At 34.8% G+C, this 11,975-nt stretch overlaps 1 protein-coding gene across 3 annotated transcripts; it reads right to left on the bottom strand.

The window, feature by feature from the left end:
- Window positions 1-221: 221 nt before the first annotated feature.
- Window positions 222-11,414, bottom strand: LOC125065081 (zinc finger protein 1). Of its 3 annotated transcripts, none has more exons than XM_047672499.1 (4): window positions 11,264-11,414; window positions 5,950-6,140; window positions 3,679-5,743; window positions 222-3,537 (listed from the first exon to the last, which is right to left on the bottom strand). In XM_047672499.1, the coding sequence occupies exons 1-4, from the start codon at window positions 11,355-11,357 to the stop codon at window positions 3,344-3,346; spliced, it is 2,544 nt and encodes an 847-aa protein (XP_047528455.1). In that variant the 5' UTR covers window positions 11,358-11,414; the 3' UTR covers window positions 222-3,343. The 3 variants fall into 3 exon arrangements, with proteins under 3 accessions (XP_047528455.1, XP_047528453.1, XP_047528454.1); XM_047672497.1 differs by having other exon boundaries at window positions 10,962-11,403; XM_047672498.1 differs by having other exon boundaries at window positions 5,968-6,140; window positions 10,962-11,403.
- Window positions 11,415-11,975: the final 561 nt, after the last annotated feature.

The raw sequence follows: 11,975 nt of genomic DNA, 5'->3' as shown, positions 1-11,975 counted from the left end.
GGATATATCTACTCAGAGAATCGTTTTGAGATATTTAGATAGTAAGTATTCAAGCTATTCCCAATACTAGCTGTTTTCTGTACTTGCACTCTCATGTATAAAACATTTTTAAATAGTGGCCGAAGAATATCCCATGAGAGTAAAAAAATAAAATAAACTTTATTGCATTGAAATGTCAATATATATATTTTTAATATTCATAAATTCAATATACATTATAATATCAAGTAAAATGAATTACTATAATTTATATAGGCAATATTTTAACACATGTTAATCTATGGTTACGTTTAACAATCTAGAGTTACCTTATTTTAACAAGTATAGCAACTTGCAAGCAGTTGCTACACCTTTACAACAAACATTATGGCAATAGGAATTCACTTTGGCCTAAAGTTACATCTAAAACTATATATATATAATATATATAAAAGGAAGATTTTTTTCTCTGCAATATTATATTGCACAAGAGTATAACTAAATAATGCCATAGTACGTAATGCCCTTCAAATTTGAAAAATATAGTTTACATTGCATATAAAATATACTCGAAGCTTTAAAAAATAATTTTGGCACAAAACTTAAAACTAAACTAATGATGATGGGAGGTTTATATATTACAATTTTCCACATCATATCTCGTAAACTAATTATTCTTTGGTTTATCTAGCCCACCGGTGATAATTTGGAAATCACTTATATTAAAATTATACATAATAAAATATGAAATATTTTCAAACAGACTCGCTTAATCCAATTATTATTAATTTTACAATAGTTTTTATATTATTTAAATTACGAATGATTTGGTATTTGCGCGGTTTTTTTTTAATGTTAGCGGAATACTGATTGGACTAAGGATCGACTTGAAGGAGTGTCTATTGTTATAAGAACTTATAAAAAAACAATAACCAATAATAACAGTTGTAAGATTATATTTTTTTTTATCTGGTGTGTATTTTATAGAAGTATATAATTAAATTAAAATAACAGAGCTTTTGTACATTTGAAATAAAATAGTATTATTTTATCTATAAGTCGATCCTGTCCTTTTTAGCCAACAAAGTTAACACTTTAAATGGACTTAGTGCCGAGCCATACATATACAGCTACAATTTAAATGACGCGAAAATGTGCTCAAATACTGTCTCAATGGACAATTTAACATTATGCTAAACAAGAAGTGTACTGTTTGCAATAATTTACGTAATTCGTTGATTAGAAACCTTTAAAAATTATATTTATCTACTTATGAATACAAAATAATATAGATAAATCATTAGGTATCTCTTAAAAGTATTAGGCTTAGGAACTTTCTGTTCTAACGTACGTTGTATGGAAGAATGAAAAATGATCGTTTTTATTTATTAGCGTTTGATTAATTCAAATGCGTTGCTACTTAACCAATCGATAATTGTATACAAATTAAGTACTTCGAATAGTCAATGCGTGAGTCGTGTTGCTATCTACTTTCTATGTAAACCGTCAATGAAAATTCGTAAACATTTATATTTTTTTTAATAATCCTAATAAACCTCGTTATTACTTTTAAGAAATAAATAACACAGAGTTCGCTGGTAACGATCACATCATGGGAATATTATTTTTGATTTACAATTACGGCTATAAATATATCGATTTTAATAAACAGATGTTCATTCATTATTGTCTCTTATATTCATACACGGCGCTCGCTTCCGTCGCGCGCCCATCCACATATAAACTATACTGTTAGATTTTATAAGCGATCATATTTACAGATATTTTTATTTTTTAATATATGTACAATAATTATTATTTACACCTGTATTACTAATCTTTGGATTATTCAAAAGTTTTTTAAACACAGCGGAGATCCCATAGAAGTATTATGGAATGCTTTAAACTTAAGTTATATATCTATCTATTCACTTAATACTAAAATACGAGAAGTTTAAATATTCTAATAGTACTTTATTAAGATTAACAAAAATGACGATGGTATATGAATATTTTAGTACACTAAAGTCGTTAAATACTGAGGCTAATATGAAAAGTTGACCGAGAGTGCATCGGTTCATAGCCGAAAAGCAATCTCCGTGTTGGAAGCATGAAATTAGATGTCTGAAGTCGACGTGTACTCTTTTGTACGTATTTACGTTCACATTAAACACACGGAGTCAACTTAATTATATGGATAGCGTTATACTTAACTATATATATTGTCATCGCGACAGACATAGGTCTGGTAAGCCTACGTTTCTTACTCGAATTCGCATTGTTTTTGCAAATGCTCTAACGGCGCTCGAATGAAAACAACATATGAATGTATATAATGACAAGATCTTTCTATTCTAATTATTATTTCAAAGATAAGTATAAAAATTATAGAATAATATTAAACGTTGATGAGTATTATGCTACAGGTACTGGCCTTTGGGATTCAGCACGTAAAACTATTTATAAACTATAAGGGCGAAAACGGACTGAGCTCACACAACGCGAGGTGATTGGTCTACAATAATGACGTCATAATAAGCGTCAATTAAAAAAAAAAAACAATCGTTATTTCAGCAAAATATTGATTTCAAAAGTGATATTACGATTATTGTCATTATTATAACTTTTTGAATTGATTACTTTAATTTTTATTTAAATGGAAGCTAATCTATATTTTTTCAGAATATTTGTTAAGTATCGAAAGTATATACAAATATATATTCATTATGACAATTATTTATGACGCAACCATTGATTTGATTTTATCGTAAGCTCTTAGCTCAGTCGAATTCACACTTACTCGTAATTAAATTAAAACAGTAAATATTTTTGGTTTATGAACTGGCACATAGTTACACATATTTGGCACAAGTTGCAATATAAATAATAAATTGAATGATGTCGTATCGTACGAAATATGACGTTGAGCAAAATCCTTAAATTATATTTTCGAATAATAAATACCGAGCAAAGAATACTTTAATAACATGAGTATTAACCATATTATGAGTAATTATTTCGATGTTCACTAAATGTCGATGTTCAGGCAATGCTTGTCATTTTAAGTTATTGTAATATAAAACTAGTATATATGAAAACAACTTTTAAAGTTAAAATCGTGATCCTACAATTTATGTTTAATTATATTTTTTTACGAATATCACATTAACTAAAACTCTATCTTGACAAACTATTGAATTGTATCGTAATAAATAAATATGTATTTGACTTTTTCTGTTCTGACAAATTACTAAGTAACAGCCCCGCGTATTTGCGAATACATTTACATAGGTTACGATCAAGAATAACACTTCAAATTAGAAAGTTTGTGAATTATTTAGCTATTATAATATTGTAGTATTAGTTAGTCCCTGTAGGGTTTGCAAATGGCAAACCTGTGGTTCATGTGTTGGCTGTAGGAACCGGAGTGGGAGAACTTCTTGAGGCACTTGCAGCACTGGAAGGGTTTCTCGCCGGTGTGGAGCCTCTTGTGCTCTGTGAGGTGATGCTTGTGCTTGAACGCTTTCGGGCACTCCAAACATTTGTATGGTCGTTGACCTGGAATATATTAGGTGTTTAATACTGCATTTTTTACTACAAAAATTAAAAATATATTTTCGACCATTATAAAATTACAAGACAATTACAACATAGCTAGCTGATTTTAAAATTACCTATTTATATTATGTAAAAACTAACCTGAATGCTCATATTTGTGTCTCGCGAGAGAGCTCTGTTTCACAAAAGTTTTATCACATTGGTCGCAAACGAATTGTCCTTCTCCCTCTTTAAAGTCGTTACCAGCCTTTAGCTTGCTTTTCTTAAGTACAGACGTTTCATCTTCAAATTCGTTTTGAGCTTGCAGTTCATCTCCCCAAGACGGTCGGTCGTAGGATGGGCTAGATTCTTGTCTATGTTCTGACGATATATGCATGTTAAGTATTGGCGATCTGCCATTTGTCAAATCATTATATTGAAGAAGTTTATCCATTGGCATCATAGGATTTACTGGCACCTTTTGAGACAGTAACCTCTTCTGCGCGCTAATCGTTTCACCCGGCGATGGCGACAATCGAAAGTCAGTAAACGATGAAGAAGAACAATTGGAATGTGGATACGTATTAAGATAGTTAGAACGATGTGGAGTCGTACTACGCGAAGATTTTTGGCTCAAATTAACTGCTTCTTCAGAGTCGGAATGTGTAACTGAAATGCTGCAAGGTGGGGAGGGTGATGGACTAGAAGTTAACGATGCGTTACATTTTTTTGTTGACAGATCTAATGGTTGATCCGAAATAGCTATCGCTTGAGTCATTCGTCTCACTCTCGCCCTGTTATTTTGGAACCACACTTGTACGACTCTGTTATCTAGACCAATTTGATGAGCTATCTTTTTGAATTCTTCTCTATTAGGTCGAGGATTAACAGAGTAATGCTCCTTTAGAACAGTTTGTTGTTCTTCACTTAAGGCTGTTCGGACTCTTATCTTTCTATCGCTGTCATGGAGAGATACTTTATCATCTCTATCATCTTTTCCAAAGTCTTCATCTTCACTTGCACTGACTCCACTCTGTATAGAAGCTCGCATTTCAGCTTCTAACCTATTTAGTGCCACTGTTTCAGCCATTTGAGCAGCTAATCCTTCATGTTTCCTAAACACATTTCCACATAAGACTTTTTCATGTTCTATTAGTTCATTTTTATCATTAAACGAAACGTTGCATTTTGAGCAGCGCAACTCATCGGGTTCTTCTTTCACGGTAACGCGTGATACTGGCGATTCTATGCTCGGGTATATGTTTCCGGAAACAGGTGACAGTTTCTCCATATCAGCTCTAAAAAAATGTTTCGTTACAGACGCATTAACGGAATTCATTATAGTGTTAAAACCTGTCTGGTTGTTGTCAGCCTCTTCACTGTTATTGTTAACAGGGACGGATTCATAAATACGCGAGGGAGACCTGTGCTCACTCTCTCGTTCTTCTTGTTCCTTTTTTATGCTAATATTATCCTCATCTTCTATGTCCATTACGAGTTCGGCGCTACCTTCTGATCTTTTGTCTTCATCTTCGATCACTTCTTCTATTAAATCTTCAGGATCAGCTGAAGGAAGACCCATTTGTTTCGGACTAGGATTTTCAATTTTTCTTTGGTGGTATTGTTGTGATGCTAGTTGCTCGAAAAGCTGGCTTAAGGAAGTAGGAAAACTGTATGGAGCAATTCCATTAGCCGGACTCAAAGGCATACCCGGAGGCATGTAGAAAGGATTAATTCCTGGCTGACCTAAAGGCGGTCGGTGGAAATTATTTTCTGGTGTAGACATCGATGCAAAGAATGCAGCGGCAGCGTCGTTGTATTTAGGAAGAATTGGTAAAAAAGAATTACCGTTTGGCGCAATGTTATTATTCAGTTGAGATGCAACCATGGCATTTGTTCGTTTGCGCGAAGGACTTCGATCGGGGTTAAGAGCAGGGTTGTTAGGCTTTATTCTCCCCATCTTGAGGTTCATCACTAGACATTTTTTAGATGTCATGTGTGAAGAATACGAGCCGGAGTGGGAAAACTTTTTGCCACAATTGGCGCATTCGAATGGTTTCTCTCCACTGTGTATCCGAAGGTGCTCTTTGAGATGGTGTTTAAATTTAAATGCCTTGTCACAATCGTTGCACTTGAATTTACGAAGTCCAGCGCTCTCGTCGTGGCTGATCATGTGGCGCTGCAGTCGGTACACGTTCGCGAAGCTCTTGTGGCAAATCTTGCACGACTGTTGACAAAATTAAACACTAATCAGAAATCTGTATCGGCCTAAGAGGACTTTAAAAAAAATGCAAATAAATGAATAGCATTCGAGTTAAAGTAAAAATAAATGATGAAAAAAATAAATGAAATGAAAGTGTAAAATGAGGATTCGCCCTATTCACTATAACCTGCACGGATTGTTAGTGTTGGTATATTAGAATGGGCACTGACATATTTGATGTTATCCACCTGAGTGCTGGGCGAGTGCAGGGTCTCGTGTCGCTCGAGCTGCTCGCGTGTTGGGTAGGCGCCGCGGCATTGGCTGCAGGTGAAGGGACCGCCAGGGCCCAGCGGCGAGCCCCCACGCTCCTCTTCTTCCTCCGAAGGTTTGCCCTCCGCACCTCCACCGGCCAGCGGTCGGACTGTTGATTTCAAATTCTTTACTATAAATAAATATAAATCTCTCGTATTGTTCAGTGTTTTTAAACTCCATTAATACTTATTAACTTTACTTAATGTTTTTTTTATGGTTGATCTCACGTTGAGTTAGAAATCTGTGACCTTTTTTTATCGCACCTGTGGGTTGTGAGTTCATATCCGGGTAACAACTAACAACAAATACCAATTAGGTATCTAAACAATTATGATAATATAAAATAATAAAGTCGACAGCATGCTTATAAAAACATTCGAAATTTTGTAACGTAAAGCTTTAAACGTTGTTCATAAATGTTATTTTCAATTTGTAATCGTAATAATCCCTTAATTCAGGAGCGATTTATGACCACAAAACAAATGAAAATAATAATAAAGTCGGTTCTCGTACATGTGCCCGGTGAGCAATTAACGATGTTTATACGCTAAACGATCGCGGACACCTTCATTCTTGTAACACGGTAACATTTCAATTTGGATTCGGTTATTTTGGTAATACTCGTTTTGCCGTGTAATATCGTTTTTAAAACTGGCGTCCGGCGTCCGGCGTCCGGCGGCACGGGCGCGGTCTACGTCGTAAATCAAATATAATAAAGAGCAAAACAACGCCACGACGTATTAATTAGTGCGGTCGAGTCCGTGCGCGTCCACGGACAGCGAGCGTCATAGAGTTGCTGTTCCATGTGGCGCTCCGGAATCATTTTGCGTTACAAACAGCTGAGCGGTAGTTCTATCAGGTTTTTATTATCTATTTCCCTTAATTATTTATATTATATCCCATATTTGACGATTTTCAAGAGGTACATCACTCTTACACTGCTTAAAGCAGCGATCTATATTTGTAAATTTTTATTTTATGTCGAGTTTGTTTGTTTATTGTCGAGTCTAAAATAACGCTTATGTTTAAATTCTGATATAGGATTGTATGCAAACGCAGTTATTATTATATGTACCTATAGGCGTTAGATTTTCAGGTTCAATATAATCTGCTATCGGCACACCGGTATTGAATTTTAGAAAATATGACCTCGTAAACCGCGCTCCCAAGCGCAGACCATATTCACCGTTATTTAGGTAACTAACCTGACCAAATTGTGCTCTTATGCTTTGAAACAAATATGGTAAAATTTATAAACAGTAAGCAATTTATTGATAACATCTCGCACTAATATGAAATATAGTTCTTATAATAAAATAACTTCGATTGGAAGTATTTTTATGCTATTCGATAACAGATGGCGCTAGTTGCACTGAAAATCACAGTAACGTCTCTTGTACGGTAAAGCTTTTTATTCAATATAATGACGGAATATTCGGTGTTATTCAAATAAATGATTTTTAATGTGAGATTAAATAAACTTTTTTTTTATTGCTCTTTGTACAGGTCTAAATCAGACTATAAATTTATACGTTGGTTAAATGAAATACCTATAGCCAATGTATCACATGTCGTTACTTCACTTTTAATAATTCTTGAATCATTCAAACAAACTAATTTAAAAAAGAATATGAATTTATTTTGTTACTTAAAACCACTAATTACTCAAATATTAGATTAAACAGCAGTGTCTACATGTAGCATGTTAGTAAGCAGTGAGCAGTGTACCTAGAGTTTATTAGGTGGAACGGACGACAACACCTACACAATGCGAGTATCGTGCAGTAATCTCTGCGCACGGGCACACGCGTCCGTTAACCGCTGATAAAAAACGTGCACGCACACATACGATCGACGCTTCCTATTGCGTTACAATAAATAATTATCGCACACACATGTGTGAGCGGTCATAGAGATAAGGAGTTGATTGTTGATTGTGGCACACAAGCGCGTCTGGTGATTGGCTACACCTGTGCCGGTGCGGCGCGGGGGCGCGGGGCTCGCTTGCTTTGGAAACAAAAAAACTCCGCCTGTCCCGAAGTGGCTAGACTCCATGTTGAAACGTCTCCGATCGTAATTGTGCGATGAGAGAATTATTAGTAAACTGTTTGGTTGGGTGAGAGCTATTTGTTCAATTGTATTGCGACGCAGGAATATGGACCGCGGGTTCATTCTAAAATTTAATAATACATCGTTATTTAGTTTCGCTCTGAACGTCACAATCGTACACAATTTTAATTATGATTCACTCTACGGCAATTCGGTACCCACGCTGCGGAGCCTGAGTCAATGTCGAGCGGATACTCAGAGCTTTATAGATGTGATAGGGATAATGAGCTAGGTATTTCAAGTCCAATGCGTTACGCATCATACAAAAAAACTCAGTGCGTAGATTAAGTCAATATTAACCGAAGATGGCGGGTTTAAGTCGCAGCAAGTACAACGGAATTTTCAAGTATTGAAATAAACACCTTTTCCTCAAAACGGCAGCAGACTTCACTCAGCCCAGTAGTGGAATATGCAAAATTTTAACAACTTTTAAATATAATATAATAAAGAATACCATTAACGTCAGTTACCACCTTTTATGCATTTTCATTTTGTTGTGTTACAAAGTATTTAATTAGATAAAAAAAAATTAAAAATCCATGAAAATTTTATAAACGGAACTCTTACTACTATGTGTTATAGATTTATATAAAACATTAATGATTTCAAGCTATAGTATAGGTAGTTTAGTCAAAACATCTATTATATATATTTATATGATATATACTATTTTATCAACCATTTAAAAATTGTTTTTATCTTTTTATTATTACCTATTTTTATTATTACCAACTTAATTGTAGATACCCATAACATATTTTTTAAATGTTTGGTATATATTTTGATCAAAGGTCGAAAAATAATTACAGTTCAAAATTACATGAACTAATTAGTTTACTATTGTAGTATAATAATAACCTCTAAATAGTATAACTATTTATACTAGATATATGCATGAAAAGTTATATTATTATTATTCTCATATTGCAGATATAGTATATCTAAGGATGATATAATATAACGTCAAAGATTATGTATGCGGATGGAAAAAAACATTCTAAAACTAAGACATTAATGTCCGTCCATTTCCTTGTTTTCCATGGTCTGTCATCACAATGAATATTAGATTTTGATTATGATCTGTTTATTTTAACTGTAATACATATTCAAATAGTTTCACGGCCAGTAAAAAGCTCGCACTAAAAATACTACTACTGGTCTATTATATATGTTAAATTCAAAAAAATATAAGTGTTGTCCTCTCCTCTGTTGATCATAAAACGTAAAGCGTTTCAAGTTGTCGTTATCAAAAATATCTTATAACTTTAGTTGTATTATTAATATAAATTTCCTTGAATAAATTATTAATATACAGAAGAAGTCCAATTAGAGTGTATAGAATTATGTTTGGAAATGTTTTCAATATTACCTGTAATTCAAACAATATCTTATGATTTGTTTATAGATAGAGACAGGAAAAACTTTATGTTGACTCGCCTTTGAGTCAGACTAAATCGCGGTAACGACTTATATCTTAAATATTGTTTATCAAGTGATTAAGGGATTCGAGTTTTCGATATTAATATAACTGTTAACGTTCTGTGCCTTTAGCAAACAAGTGATTAGCGGCTGCAAGCGCCCATAACTTCCGCGGAACGAACTAAATTATTTTTTATTTACAACTATTATTAAATTTTAAAAAATATACTTTATATATTTTTGAATCATATTACATATTACTCTTAAGAAACAATTATATTTTATTATGATTATTAAAGAAATGTGCTTTCTTTTTCGTACAACAACAACAAAGTAATTAAAGATTTTTAGCAATTATTATCCATTAATATTAAAAATACCCATTATTATTATGTTGTTTGGCATATTAATTTTCCTTTAGTGAAGGATTATTATTAATTAATATTTTACCTGTAAAGTTATCATGTAATTATTAATTCGTTTTGTTATATTTATAACTTTGGTTAGCTTACGGCAACAAATTATTATTCTGGAATAACGGTTGTTGCTCTACAACGTTGTCAATATTAACTGGAGTTATTGTATGTGTACGTATCTAAAAGTAAATTAACCGCACACCTTGTCCGTTTACAAAATATGTTTTAACGATAAACTACGCATTGGCCGATGTTATCTGTAGTGCGCTATAATTGGAGTTCATTGAGCAAATAATATCGAAATGACGAGCGTGACGCGTTTCAGAAAGCGTAGAGCCGATCAGGAAGCACGATAACACGGAACTTTCACTAATTTATTCATACGTCTTCCACGAACTCTACCATCATGGTCCGAACGCATTAACGGCCAGCTGTTCTAACCACTCCAGACAGGCGGCGCTCAAAGAAGAATAAAATATAAAAGTAAAAGAGAAAAAGCAAATGAATTAAAACAACATAATCATTTACGATTTAAGACGTTGAAAGAGAGCGGGGTTCCCCTCGACAAACGAAACTTTCTTTTAAGTCCGTGTGTACCTGTTCCCGATTCTCAAGTGGATGAATTATATCCCTCGGGAGTCGAGGGGAGATTACGAACACGAAGGTTATTTCTAATGAAGATGTGCTCGAGTTTTATTTTTAATGCGGTCGAGGTGATGTTTTCACCTGTTTCAATTTCACAGTTCGACTCTACTTTTTGGGGAACTTTTTTCTTTGAAATTTTTACACTTCGTTTTTATTCTTCGCTTTTAAATCTTTTTGAGCAAATTGGATAAAAAACGTTTTTAAATATTTAAAGAGTGTAAAGAATAGTCAAGGATTTTGAATTGAATTTGGAAATAAAAATATAAACTCAGACGCGGAAGAATTAATTGTAAATAAATAAAAAAAAAATGCAAATAAACATAAAAGGAAAAGAAGCTTACTTAAGGCCGCGAGCCGCCTGGCCGAGGTGGTAGACGTGGGGACCTGCTTACTCCTCATGTCGGCAAGCCAACCGGCCGCCAAGCATTCGTACCAACCGCCAACTCCCATAAGCGAGCTCTGCACTTTCATCTAGCGACACCTCGTTCTCACACCTCACTGACCGCGACTACGGAAACTCGTTACTCAACGCACTATCTACGGAGCCGGCTCCGGATCGTATCTACGCCGTACTACACAGGCTTGCACAGCCTCCGCTGACGTCAGCAGCAAAAGTCCCAGAGCGGAGCGCGGCGCTACTCACATCGGCAGGCGCCCCACACGTTGGCCAGACTCCACAGGCGGTACGAGTAGCTGTCACCATAGCAGCCGAACATCTCATCGGTTCTCGCGACCATGGCCCGCGCGCGCTCTCTACGTGTTGCTAGCGGCGCGGCGCGCGGCGGAATGAAGCCGGCCCGCCTCTCGCCCCGCCCTGCGCCCGCTGCGCCCCGCGCCCCTACGCCCCCACCTATACTTAATTAGTGAGCCGAGAGACTGCCGACTACGAGCCGCGCTCGACCCGTGTCCCACCACCGGCACCGTGTCCGGCGAACACCGCGTCTTCAGTATAGTACGAGTATGTCATAAGAGATCGCTTTTTGATGACTTGTTATATGTACTTGTATGTTATATGTACTTGTACGCGCTACGCTCCACCTTCCCATTCATCTACCTGTCTCTATCTTGCGCTTCGGAATCTTGATAAGCAATGATAACTCTATGCGAGCTTTTAAAGTTTCCGAATATTTTTTGCATTTAATATGTTAGTAATTGCAACTGTATTTCTTTTATGAAAACTAAAAATTGAGATTAAGAGAGAGAGAGAAAGATTGAAAATTTGAATAAGCTTCTAGTTTTTAGTATTTATATGAATTAATTTAAAATAATTATTCTATAAACTAATTTAATAACTTACATACATAATTTTAACATAATTTAAGTTAACACTGTAAATATAATATAATTTAAGTTAA

Source organism: Vanessa atalanta, chromosome 7 (assembly GCF_905147765.1).
Source record: "Vanessa atalanta chromosome 7, ilVanAtal1.2, whole genome shotgun sequence".
Taxonomy (NCBI): Eukaryota; Metazoa; Arthropoda; class Insecta; order Lepidoptera; family Nymphalidae; genus Vanessa; species Vanessa atalanta.
Note: the sequence above shows the minus strand (reverse complement) of the source record. Positions and strands in the feature narration are given on the sequence as shown.

Coding starts and splice junctions, on each gene's coding strand:
- LOC125065081 (XM_047672497.1), bottom strand. CDS start 11,091: ATGAAAGTGCAGAGCTCGCTTATGGGAGTTGGCGGTTGGTACGAATGC. Junction 5,744..5,949: donor AGGTGGATAACATCAAATAT/GTCAGTGCCCAT, acceptor TTTTGTCAACAG/TCGTGCAAGATTTGCCACAA. Junction 3,538..3,678: donor ACACAAATATGAGCATTCAG/GTTAGTTTTTAC, acceptor AATATATTCCAG/GTCAACGACCATACAAATGT.